The sequence below is a fragment of the Syngnathoides biaculeatus genome, chromosome 4 (genome assembly GCF_019802595.1).
Source record: "Syngnathoides biaculeatus isolate LvHL_M chromosome 4, ASM1980259v1, whole genome shotgun sequence".
Classification (NCBI taxonomy): domain Eukaryota; kingdom Metazoa; phylum Chordata; class Actinopteri; order Syngnathiformes; family Syngnathidae; genus Syngnathoides; species Syngnathoides biaculeatus.
The window spans coordinates 21,998,917-22,012,969 of NC_084643.1; the positions used below are offsets into that span (position 1 = coordinate 21,998,917).

Consider the following 14,053-nt stretch of genomic DNA (forward strand, 5'->3'; position numbering starts at 1 on the left):
GATACAGTAACAATGACAAAATGTAACTTTTCAAAATATATTTGGTACTGTCTGCTGGAATTATGTAAAGTTACCATGAAAGTTATCAACTGAGAGAACTAACTTAAAAAAAAAAAAAAAAAAAAAAAAGCATTTATTATTGCTCGGTAGCCAAGTATCAGCAAAGAGAGCAAAGGATCCATATTGGATTTATTGAGCCATTCAGTTTCACACTACTTACAGGTACAGTGCCTTGTGAAGGTATTCGCCCCCCTTGAACTTTTCAACCCTTTGCCACATTTTAGGCATCAAACATAGAGAAGTGGGACACACCAGGCAGGTCCGAGATACTGTTGAGAAGTTTAAAGCCGGATTTGGATCCACAAAGATTTCCCAAGCTTTTAACATCTCAAGGAGCACTGTGCAAGACATCATATTGGAATGGAAGGAGTATCAGACCACTGCAGAGATCTACAGCTGGGGACGGAGAGTCTGTCCACTGCGTACACTGCACAAATCTGGCCTTTATGGAAGAGTGCCAAGAAGAAAGCCATTTTTCAAAGATATCCATAAAACGTCTCGTTTAAAGTTTACCACAAACCACTTGGGAGACACACCAAACATGTGGAAGAAGGTGCTCTGGTCAGATGAAACCAAAATGGAACTTTTTGGCCACAATGCAAAACAATATGTTTGGCGTAAAAGCAACACAGCTCATTACTCTGAACACACCATCCCCACTGTCAAACACGGTGGTGGCAGCCTCATGGTTTGGGCCTGCTTTTCTTCAGCAGGGGCAGGGAAGCTGTTTAAAAATACAATAGAATGGTTCACAAATAAACGTATCCAGGTGATAGAATGGCCAAGTCAAAGTCCAGACCTGAATCCAATCGAGAATCTGTGGGCAGAGCTGAAGACTGCTGTTCACAAACGCTCTCCATCCAACCTCACTGACCTCGAGCTGTTTTGGAATTAAGAATGGGCAAGAATTTCAGTCTCTCAACGTGCAAAACTGCACAACGCCTGAAATGTAGCCAAAGGTTGAAAAGTTCAAGGAGGACGAATACTTTCACAAGGCACTGTAAGTGTCCACCTGGACTTGTACAGACGCACAACTCTAAATTCAACTTGGTTTATAATGACCTTCGAAAACCCACTACTGCTGTAACATGGACATAAATAGAAAGCCTTTATTGTCATTGTAAGTTGCGGACACAACAAAATTGAGATCATAAAAATACAAAACACAAGCAATAATAAAACAATAAGGATAAGCACACACTAGTGGCAGGAACATTGTTGTTATGGCTCGAATGTTTCTCGATCTCCGCAACTGGCACTTCATGACGGGAGTCATGAAGGCCAGAGCCGAGCAGCGCCAAGTGCGGATGGAGAAGAATAAAAAGAGTTTTGACCACTGCTGAGTCTTGCTGCAATTGTGAAATTGTCTCCTTTCTCCTTTGTAGTAGCGAGTCACTATTAAATGGGTTCAACTAAAAAGCATAGTTGAAGCGCTGAACAAAAAGGGTGGCACATTCCAGTGTTGGAGTGAGGAGTTATCCCTTCATCTTTAAAAAGCGAAAAGTTGAAATGAAATTTCAGCCTCATTAAAAAGTATCAGCACCAAACCATAAAATACTATTCCACAACCCTACGTCATCACATATTTAAGGAATGAGGCTATTTTTCAGATATCCGATGGCATTCCGTAGTCTGAAACAAATAGTAGAAACCTGAACAAGACCAAAACCTTCCGTCATGCCATCAGTACTAGTATCTACAGTATCTATATACTAGTATCTACAACAGTACATCAAGCCGCCTGCATGGATAATTTTACCCTGTGTGGATTAGAGAGAAATTCCTGAATGCATTTTTACTTGTACATTTTTTGTTTTAAGTCAGTGATGCATGTGATGGGGTTTGTCGACCTCCCACCCTCGTTATAGTTTCATCAATCTACATAAAATTGTAACTGTCAACTTGTCCAAGACACACACAGAAAGAACTCAGTAGACAAATCCCAGTTTATTAACAAGAGCAGTAGTAGTGTTGGTACAAGGCAGGAGCTGGAAGGAAGCTCAAATCAGTGGTCTGGTACTAGCTAAAACTGTCCAAAGACTTAACAGAGTTGTAGCCTTTATTATCCCTTTTGTTGTCCCCTTGATTGATGGAAAGAATTAAGTTGTATTTTTTTTTTTAAAAAGCATCCCATTTGAAAGCTTTTAATGTAAACAGAGTATCATTTTACAAATGTAATTCATACACAGTACAAAACATGCATTCCACATTTCACAACTATCAGTTTTACAGTGTACACTGACTACACAAATCCAACTGAGATCATAACTAAAAGAATTTCACAATCTGTACACATTCGTCACAAACGTTATACGCATGACATATGGACTAGTCCCTATTTGATCCACACTGAAAATCCTTCTTTAATTTTCTTTAGACAAGGTACACGATTCATCCTCTTAGCTATTGGGCTGTCCTTGAAACAGCCTGAGGTAAACTTTACACGTTGTAGCTCAAATGCAAAAGTTGAAAAGTAATGAAATTAAAACATGACCCCAAACATTTTTAAATAACAAATGATGAAATAAAAAAAGAAAACAAAAGCTGATGCTCTAGGTTGTTTGTTCTGAGAATTTCCAAGAAACAATGTAAAGTGACAAAGTATTTTGGATCCCTTTGGCTGACCAAATTCCCTAAATCCACCAGCAAAGGTTCAACTATTAAATAGTGCAACACAAATTTAAAAAAAATCATCACAACGTTGAAGGGAAGGCAAGAAATGCAACAAGACCACTCAGTGTTCCCTTTTCAACTTGCGGCCCACGTCTACTTCGTCCAGCCCCGTGGCTGATCTGGACTGTTGAAGTTCTCGGAGCTGAGCGTGTGTACGAGGCGGCTGCTTCTTCAGCTTCTGCAGGTGAATGTCAATTGGGTCCAGTTCGGGTTCGGAAGCTGGAACGGGCAAGTATCCACCGTCCCTCGGCAAACACATACACCACCCGGCGCCGGCCAGGTCCAACTCACTGTACTTGAACTCCAGCTTTTTCAGCTTGAAGTCCACCATGTCGACAGATTCGCTCATTTCCACCAGAAGGTTCCAGAAGACGCAGCTCAGGATGATGCCAAGTAGCTGCAGAGACACGCACATTTGTTCAAGCAAACACGGCCAAGATTCAGGATGGTATTCAGTAGATTGAGGGGGCAGACGACATCGCATACCAAACATGACCAAACATGATGAACTGTCATGTAAGGTGCAGCGGTTACCATATATACAGTCGTGTTCAAAATAATAGCAGTGCAATGTGACAAACTAGATTAATCCATGTTTTCACTACATTTTTCATTGCTCCACGTCAATCAAGTTATCAGTAGGTGCAGTAGATTGTCAGAAAACCAACAAGACCCACCATTCATGACATACAGTGCACACTCTTAAGGCTGTGCAATTGGGAAATTTGATGAAATGGGTGTGTTAAAAAAAATAGCAGGCTGCCATTAACTTTACAAACCTTTTTGTTTCTAGGATTTACCAATCCTTTGAATGACTAAACTAATATTTAGTTTTTTTTTTTTTTTTTTTTTAATAACTGCCTCAGATCTGTGTGGCAAGGAGTCAATCTTGTGGCACCTTTCAGCTGTTATACCACTCCAAGATTCCTTAACGACATTCCAAAATTCAGTTGCGTTTCTTTGTTCTGCTTCAGAAACAGCATTTTTGATGTCACCCCACAAGATCTCGATTGGATTAAGCTCTGGGGACTAGGCTGGCCCCTCTATGACATTAACTTTGTTGGTTTGGAACCAAGACTTTGCCTGTGTTCTGGTGTATTTCAGGTCATTGTTTTGCTGAAACAGCCATTTCCAGGGCATGTCCTCTTCGAGTATTTTGACAGATGCAAACTGATCGATTCATGATCCCTGGTATGCGATAAATAGGCCCACCACTATAGTAGGAGAAACATGCCCATATCATGATGCTTGCACCACCATGCTTCACTGTCTTCATTGTATACTGTGACTTAAATTCAGAGTTTTGGGGTCGTCTCACAAACTGTCTGCGACCCCTTGACCCAAAAAGAACAATTTTATTCTCAACCCCCCCCCACAAACAGAGGGACTTTGTGGGGATTCCTGTAAATCAGGGGTGTCGAACTAAAATTCACAGTGGGGCAAAATTTTAAATTGGCCAGGGTTGAACAAATGCACCTTTTAATATGGAACCAAATAAGTGTGTAATACTTGTAATACTGGTGGCCCAGGACTAATATTAATTTGAAATTGACTTGCGGGCCAAAGTTTGACACCTATGCTGTAAATAGATTAGCTTCACCCAGACATCTTCTCGCTGTCACAGTACTTACAGGCAACTCCAGACAGTCTTTGATCATCCTGGAGCTGCTCATTGGTTGAGCCTTTGCCATTCTGGTTATTCTGCGATGCATTTTGATGGTTGTTTTCCGTTTTCTGCCACGAGTCTCGTTTTGCTCTCCCTTTTAAGACATTGGTGATCATTTTAGCTGAACAGCCTATAGTGGACCCTTCCGACCTGTCAATCACTCGTGCAATAATAGCCAATCAGATAGCCGCATTGTCTTAACTACTGGCTTGACCTGCCCCTCTTATCGTCATGTCCCACAAGCAATGCTGGTTATCAGTCGCTTGCGCTTAGAACAGTTAATGTTAAGAACAAAATGGTCCTCAGATGCGTTTGCGGAATGTGCAATTCTGATGAAAGATATCCTGCTAGGGTACAAGGGGCCCGGTTGATTCATTTTCCAAAGCCTAAAACACAGTTGACTCAGTGTCTATGATGGATTAAGGCTTGCGGAAGAGCGCTTCTTCTTCTTCTTCTTCTTTTCCTTTCGGCTTGTCCCGTTAGGGGTCGCCACAGCGTGTCATCTTTTGCCATCTTAGCCTATCTCCTGCATCTTCCTCTCTAACCCCAACTGCCCTCATGTCTTCCCTCACCACATCCATAAACCTTCTCTTTGGTCTTCCTCTCGCTCTTTTGCCTGGGAGCTCCATCCTCAGCATCCTTCTACCAATATACTCACTCTCTCGCCTCTGAACATGTCCAAACCATCGAAGTCTGCTCTCTCGAATCTTGTCTCCAAAACATCCAGCTTTGGCTGTCCCTCTAATGAGCTCATTTCTAATCCTATCCAACCTGGTCACTCCGAGCGAGAACCTCAACATCTTCATTTCTGCCACCTCCAGTTCAGCTTCCTGTTATTTCTTCAGTGCCACTGTCTCTAATCCGTACATCATGGCCGGCCTCACCACTGTTTTGTAAACTTTGCCCTTCATCCTAGCAGACACTCTTCTGTCACATAACACACCAGACACCTTTCGCCAGCTGTTCCAACCTGCTTGGACCCGTTTCTTCACTTCCTGACCACACTCTCCATTGCTCTGTATTGTTGACCCCAAGTATTTGAAGTCGTCGACCCTCGCTATCTCTTCTCCCTGTAGCCTCACTCTTCCCCCTCCACTTTTCTCATTCACGCACATATATTCTGTTTTACTTCGGCTAATCTTCATTAGAGTGCATGTACAACTAAATGTGGAAAATATCAACAAACACAAGGCTGTATGTTCAAAGGTAAGTGAGGAAGAAGTGTCTTCTCTGAGTTTGAGTGAATTATTATCGGTGCTTTATACACTGCAGGAGAACAACTTTCAATTTGTTAGTGTATCACTGACCAGCTGAATGAAGTGTGTAATGTTTTCTGCCAAAGAGTCGGGTTACGGATACGTAAATGAGCGATGTCATGCAAGAGAAATGTATATTGCCCATTTGTATCATATCAGACTTTTAAGACAGAGCACTGGGTTACGAGTCAAGTCAAATGAATACACCCACTCACTTATAAAGACCACAATGATATTACTTGTGATCTTTCCAAGTAAAAAGTACTCACCCTGCTTTATATGTGCAGTACGATTCCACTATTTTATCCTGTTGGATTTCAATATGAAGTTTGTGAGGCATCAAACGTTTTTGCATTGATTGCCAACATTTTGCTGTAACTCTGACATTGTGTCCTGCTCCGTCCAAAATCTTAATTGCGTGTACATATCCTTGTGTGGAATAGTTGAGACCTCTGTAAAACTCTCTTGGAGAAGTCTGACACATTTGGCAAAAAAGATACCCCAATATTATCTAGAATATGCGATAGAGGATCTGATTCAAACCAATTATGTTCAGTTGTCATTTTGGAAGCTTGTGGGCAATTGCTAAGGGGGCGGAGCCCAAGATTGCCATCGGAAAGGTCAATTTTTTGCACCTCTTTATAAGGTTTCCTGTCTCCAATCAAACTTTTCAGGAAAGTATGGTGTTCTTCTGAACAATATGATGAATGACCAATTTTCCTCAGGCTTTAAAGAAGAAATGCATGTTCAACAGGTGCTGACTTCATCCTTAAAGGAAAATTCCGGTGGTTTGGAATAACAATGTATCCAATAGGTCATATAATATGTACTCCATCTTGATAATGTGATGTTAAATCTTCTCTCATTTAATCGTGTTTTGAGAAGACTTTTATCGACAATTACAAATTTTCAGGTGTGCCGCCATTTTTGCGAATCACATGACCTACGTGCACAGATGTAGCCGGGCAGCGAGCTCAGGGCTCCGGTGCTCAGCGGAGCTCACTCGTCAGACTCTGCATCATTCCGCTCGAACAAACCATCCGAATAGTCAACATTATCTACAGCCACAGGTTCAAATCTGTATGGAAGTATTCTTCCGTCTTCCCGATCAACCGATACTGCTATTTCTTCATCAGATGAGGATAAATCTGAGAAATCAGCGCTGGGCATAAATGGTGTCCCATTTACAGTATTCGAGCATTAGGAACGGCACGTAACAAGTCACATCCGCGCACGTAGGTCATGTGACTCGCGAAAATTGCAGCGCACCTGAAAATTCATAATTGTCGATTAAAATCTTCTGAAAAAACTATTAAATGAGAGAGGATTGACATTATCAAGATAGAGTACATATTACATGACCTATTGGGTACATTGTTACTCCAAACCACCGGAATTTTCCTTTAAATAGCAGCAACCTGATTCACATGTGATTTTTTTTTTTTTTTTTTTTTTTAAACACCTTTCAACAAATTGCCCAATTTCACAACCTTATGTTGTGTGTACTGTAATATCATGAATGTTGGCTCTTGTTGGTTTTCTGAGAACCTACTGCACCTACTGGTAACTTGTTTGACATGTAGCAATAAAAAATATACTGAAAAGGTTGATTATTCTGGTTAGTCAGATTGGACTGCAATTATTATGAAAACTACTGTACCAGTATTTCACGGTACATTTTTATAATTACTTGTTATTGTGTGTTTCTTTCAGCTTGTCCCTTTCAGGGTCGCCACAGCGTGTCATCTCAGATGAACGCATATATATGTTTGGCACAATTTTTACGCCGGATGCCCTTCCTGACGCAACCCTTCTCAGGGAGTGGAGGCCCCAGTGGGATACGAAACCACAACCCCTGGTTTACCAAACCAGTGCTCTAACCACTGAGCTACGGGGCCTCTTCAACGGTGTGACTTATAATCCGGTGCGCCTTATATATGGAATGTAAACTTTCCACAACCTGGTAAGGCAATGGAAAATAGTCTTGTTTTTTTTGTGTGTGTGATTAATTTTTATGTAAAATTTCCACCACTTGGTGACTTTCGCATTGTTTATGATTTTAAATTTTCCACATCCCAATGAATCCTGCTGTACCTCTTGATTCAGCCAGTGAGATTGTCATCATTGCTTTCCCCACCGCTTATAGGGTGTCGTGTTCAATGTTCTGTGGAAGCATCTCACTGCTTGTCTTATCACTTCTAGATCTCCCTATACTGTAGTACATTACTGTAATGTTGATACTATCATGCAGACACACTTCACGAGGCATCAAGTGAGGAAAAAAAATGTATTCTTATTCACTGTAAACCAGGCTTCCATGTAAATCAACAAATTATGCCTTGATCATTGCCACATTTGTGGTGAATGTAAAACATTGACTAGAGAATGGCATTGCTGCAGAGGGTGGCCCAGAGGTGAACATTATAACGCGACCCTAGTGTCTCCGACTAGGCATTAAAATTTGAATAAACTGCAGTCTCAGATGCCTAATTTAGCTGAGGTTCTTCTGCACGTGTTAAATGAGAATGGTGCAACAAAGGCAATAAAAAGCTCACAATTACAGAGTCACCAAGACCAATTTCCTAGAGTCACACTGGCACAAGGCTACTTAGTAAAGACAAATGTGTAGGTAATTCAAGATGAGCTATTTAACAGCCCTCGTGGCTTTGCACTTCCTTGTGAATGCGTGATAGAGTTGAGTCAGTGAGAGAGTGATGAGGTTAATCATACTCCAACTCCAGTTGCTTCAAAAGCAAACATTTGGTCCCATGGACAAAGCCTGGTTATCCAACACGTTGGATTTAGCTTTAATTTTCTTACCTTTTTGACTGTCTGTGGTCATTTAAAAAAAAAAATTCATTCTGCAAAGTCTGAAAAATTGTCAATTGAGGACGCTGAGGAGCACTTTTAACCGAGTGTCTGCAGTAAACTTGGAAGTGAGCACACATTGCAAGTTGCTGTTGCTTTGTTTATGCATTCCAGGATTATCCCAGTTATGTGACCCTAGCTTCACATCACTTTTTTCCTGGTGTAATAGAAGACAACTACCAGAACATTCCTTCTGCTTTGTTTACTTCAGCTCCACTTACGTGCGTTTCTCTCTCTCTCTCATATATATATATATATATATATATATATATATATATATATAAATAAGAGAGAGAGAGAAAGAGACACACACTAGTTGTGCAAGTTCTCCCACTTAAAAGATTTAGAATTTTCATTATAGGTATACTTCACATATGAGACCAAAAATGAGAGAAAACCCCCTGAGAAAATTACTGGTTTTTAAAGAACTTATTAGTAAATTATCATGGAAAATTTCCATTTGGTCACCAACAAACAGGCAAGATTTCTGACTTAGTCTGTGAAAGTCTCTCTTTAAGTTTAACTTAACTTTCTTTAAGAGACATCTCTGTCCTCCTTACCTGTATTAATGGCATGCGTTTGATCTCATCAATATAAAAGAAACCTGTCCACAACCTCGAAACAATCATACTATAAACTCCACTATGGCCAAGACAAACGAGCTCTCAAAAGACACCTCAAACAAAATTGGAGGCCGGGAAGACTGAGTCAGCAATAGGTAAGCAGCTTAGTGTGAAGAAATAAAACGCTGGGAGCAGGTTTTAGAAATCAGAAGACATACAGGATAACTGATATCCTCCCTAGATCTGGGGCTGCACATAAGATCTCACACCGTGGGGTGAAAATTATCACAAGACCGGTGAGCAAAAACCCCAGAAACTCACCGGAGGATTTAGTGAAACACCTGCAAAGAGCTGGGACCAAGGTAACAAAGGCTACAATTAGTAACACACTACACCACCAGGAATTCAAAACCTGCAGTGCCAAACGTGTCTCTTGCTTAAGCCAGTACAGGTCCAGGCCTGTCTGAAGTATGGTGGAGAGTATTTGGATGATCAAAAAGATGACTGGTAGAATGCCATATGGTCAGATGAAACCAAAATAAAACTCAAATAGTTGTGTTTGGAGGAGAAAGAATGTCGAGTTGCATCCACAGAACACTATACAGACTGTGAAGCATGGGGGTGGAAACATCATGCTTTGGGGTTGTTTTTTCATAAAGGGACCAGGACAAATGATCCATGGAAAGGAAAGACTGAATGAGGCCATCGTGAGATTTTGCCTTCTATCAATAAGGACATATAAAATGAAATGTAGCAGGGTCTTTCTGCATAGCAATGACCCCAAAAACATTGCCGGGGCAATGAAGGACTGGGTTTGTAAGAAGAAGTTCAACGTGCTTGAGTGGCTAAGCCAGTCTCCAAATCTCAACTCCCATACAAAATATTTGGAAGAAGTATAAACTCCGTGTTGCCCCGCAATAGCCCCAAAACATCACTGCTCCAGAGGAGAGCTGCATGGAGGAATGGGCCAGCAGCAAATCATATTGCAAAGAGTGCATCACCAGTTATCTTACATTGGCAAGAATAAATACAGAACCGAGAGAATCAGTTAGCTAACAATGGTACTTCTGCATCATTTCTCTCCAACACAAGATCTCAGCTCTGGTTCCTAGGCTTGGCTGACTGGAGTATGATGATCCATTTGACTCATAACCATCCACACAACCCTCCTTCCCCTGCCAAAAGAAGCGCCTCAAGCTCCTCAAAGAAGTATCCTGAAGTGATATCGCTAGAATGGTTGTGGCTGAGTTGTTTTGAGTCACACAGACATTTTGCTTCACTCAAGGATATGGGATGCTAGCACGTAGCAAGATAGCCTTTAAAAAGTGGGACGCATAAAAATGAATTTATAATTCCTCCACAGTCTTACCTTACTTGGGTATAAATACACAAACTCAAGCTCAAAGTCTGTAGTTAGTGCATCTTCATTTCATTTTAAATCCATTGTGGTGGTGTTTCGAGCCAAAAAGATGACAATCATGTCAATGTGCGAATAATTATGGATATATCTCAAAGCACATGTCAATGCTCCTACTTTAGATAGTGTGAACTTTATGCATAATCCAAGGTCATTCACATACTAAATGTTCAGTAGAACTTTGTTGGGCCAAGACACCCATTTCATATTTGAAAAATCTCACAGCTAATCACCAAACAAAAATACCATAATATCTATGAATACTGAAATCTTGTCTGACTTAGTAACAAATGTTAGCGTAAAATTTGAGCTTGTTTAAGTGACAACAAAGTTGATGTATTTTCAGGAAGGCGATGTATTCTGTTATATAAATAGCAAGAGGTGGATACACGGCGTTAATATCCTTTTTGCCATCCAACGGAAGAGCATTCTATTGCTCTGCTTGTCACTACATGCTTTTGGCATATATAGACAAAGATATATTTCTGATTAATAAAAATAATACAAAACAACATAACATTTCTTTACAGTCAACGTAGAAAATGGAAAAATGTCAACACAAAACTGAGGTATTAACTGAACTCTGGATTTTGTGAACCAGCCCACCCCTACTGGGAGTGGAATAAGGTCTTCTTGCAGCTATCAGCTTGAACAAATCAAGTAGTTCAGCAAAGTTGTGTCATTCTGCACAGATCTCCATCTAGTTTTTTAAAGCCAATTTCATACTAAAAGAGAAAACTCCACTTCCTCAGCTTTGAAATGCAACCTTGAAAGACTTATGCGAAACAGAACTTCAAACTGATCAGCTACCATGAGTTGGCACATTGATGTTTAAGTTACCTGTGGCAGTCCAATGGCACAGCACAGCGCAACAGTTATTCCAATGTTGTCACTCATCCAAAGGTTGACTGCGTGGATGCAGCCTCGTACGTGGATCTCCTCCTGCAGGGTTTCACGCTGATGCACAGCCCGAAAAAAAAAAAAAAGAAGAAAAAATAAAGACGGGTACAGTTTTAAATTGAAACGGGGAAGTGCAAAACTGAAGACATTTTTAATGAAATACTTTTCAAAATACAAATGTAAAACTTTAATTGAGCTATAATTTGATCTTCAACGCATTAGAAAACCGAAAGCACACTTTGCAGTTTGACTGAGAAAAATGCTAAAAAGTGATTCCCCCGCCCCCTCTTTTAATGGATTGGAATATAAGAAAAGTACAGGGATTCTAACCAAAGAGACTAATAAATTCAAGACATTCTTGTCCAAATCGAATAGGCTGTATCCCAGTAAACATTGCTCGTCTTTCCCTCCTTCAGATAAATATCACTGTGACAATGTCCATTATCTTTTATACACAAGCAGCATAATGGGAATAAATGACATGTGCATACATTGCTGCAATACTGTACAACATGTGTGGTATAAAAAGAACCACAATTCCACATACCTGTCTCTCCAGAGCCTTGGAACCACATAGGGTGTTAATGACCTCTCCTACCTGTGAAAAGCACCCACAATGAATGAGTCTGGAACTAGAGGGAAAAAAATGGACGCATAATGTACCAGTGGCATGCTCCTCTTATTGGGTGGTGGGTGAAGAACAAGGGCGTCCACATCACCCGTCAACCAGAGCATGAACTTGTGTGCTAGAAAACGGCAGCGGCCTTGATAGCCAGGAACTGATAATGGCGGCAATTTCGCCTGTGTTCGGCCTCTCTAATAAACTTCTATCAGCGTGTGAGTGCTTGTTAGTGTCAGACAGAAGAACTGTTCCATATCACTGTTGTGCTGCTTCCAAAGACAATAGCAGTGCTTTGAGGGGAGGGACAAGGATGATCCCAGATATTTGCAGGTTGGAGCTGCTCCTCAAGGACTACCGTTTCATTGAGAGGGAAAAATGAAGACGATATCTCAGAGCATGTCTGTCTGCACGACACAAACCTGGAAATATGTCATCTATTTTTGAAGTAATAAAGTAGAAGACATTTGTTACGGTCACCGTTCGGAAATAAAAGTGAAAATAAATAGGCCAAATCATTGAAATTTGACGTCAGAAAATGATAGCAGTACACAAAAGAATGTGTTTCAATTTAGTAAGAAGTTGAGCATCCAACAATACTTTCACAACTTTCTTTTACAAAATGTGTCTCTAACAATATTGTATTTCTAAATCTCAAGTGTGTGTGGTTTTTCTAGCAGCAGAACTTTACTTCATTGAGACACTCAATGTCATTTAGTATCTGGCAGCATGTTAAACACATGTTTCATATCGATGAGTATAAGTGAGGTAACGCTGTGAAGTTATTAGCCACTTCAGTCAAGCCAGCTTTCTACGTACGTCTTCATGCTTCTACCCGTGAGTGGCTTGAAAAGCTATGGGCCCATCATTATCTCCAATAGTCTTTTCAGATGGAATAAAAGCAAAAGTAGAAATTAAACACCATTTTTTTCTATTTGTAAACAGTCGAACAATAAATTGCCTGACTCCTCTTAATAAAGAAAAAGCGATCTGTTTCCCCCCTAAATAGGTTCCTTCCAGATAAGTTTAGTTTTGCAAAAATAAATAAATAAATTGCCATTTGTGTCAATGTCTAATTATACAAACATAATACACAAATATTACTTCTTTAAGAGAATGTACAGGGATGAAAATAAGTACTTGAACACCCGGCTATATTGCAAGTTCTCCCACTTAGAAATCATGGAGGGGTCTGAAATTTTTATCGTAGGTGCATGTCCACTATGAGGCAGATAATGTCAAAAGAAAATCCAGAAATCACAATGTATGATTTTTTTTAACGATTTATTTGTATGATACAGCTGCAAATAAGTATTTAAACACCTGTCTATCTGCTAGAATTCTGACCCACAAAGAGCTGTTAGTACACCTTTAAAAGTTCCCCTCTAGTCCATGTATTATCCTGTCTCAGATGCACCTCTGTGAGGTTGTTAATTGCATAAAGACACCATCACCATGTTTCGGGTCATTGTCATGTTGAAAGACCCAGCCACGACCCATCTTCAATGCTCTGACTGAGGGAAAGAGGTTGTTCCCCAAAATCTCACAATACATTGCCGCAGTCATTCTCTTTTTAATACAGTGCAGTCGTCTTGTCCCAGGTGCAGAAAAACACCCCCAAAGCATGATGCTACCAACCCTATGCTTCACAGTAGGGATGGTGTTCTTGAGATGAAACTCATCATACGTCTTCCTCTAAACACGGTTAGTGGAATTATGACCAAAAAGTTCCATTTTGGTCTCATCTGACCACAAAACCTTCTCCCATGACTCCTCTGTGTCATCCAAATGGTCATTGGCAAACTTAAGACGGGCCTTGTGCTGGTTTAAGCAGGGGAACCTTCCGTGCCATGCATGATTTCAAACCATGACGTCTTAGTGTATTACCAACAATCTCCTTGGAAACGAGCTCAGGATTTAGTTGACATGATGATTAGGAGAAAGGTTGATGTATTGTGCATCCAGGAGAGCAAGTGGAAAGGGAGTAAGGCTAGAAGCTTGGGAGCAGGGTTTAAATTATTTTACGATGGA

At 40.5% G+C, this 14,053-nt stretch overlaps 1 protein-coding gene across 2 annotated transcripts in view; it reads right to left on the reverse strand.

Annotated features, from left to right (window-relative positions):
• Positions 1-1,992: 1,992 nt before the first annotated feature.
• The window catches only part of zgc:110329 (uncharacterized protein LOC550500 homolog), a 31,316-nt gene continuing 19,255 nt past the window's right edge, over positions 1,993-14,053 (reverse strand). For both annotated transcript variants that reach the window (XM_061818215.1, XM_061818214.1), the window contains exons 6-8: positions 11,951-12,001; positions 11,344-11,460; positions 1,993-3,130 (exon numbers count right to left, since the gene is read on the reverse strand). In XM_061818215.1, coding sequence (XP_061674199.1) covers positions 2,795-3,130; positions 11,344-11,460; positions 11,951-12,001 — 504 coding nt within the window. In that variant the 3' untranslated portion in view covers positions 1,993-2,794. The remainder of the gene's footprint in view (positions 3,131-11,343; positions 11,461-11,950; positions 12,002-14,053) is intronic.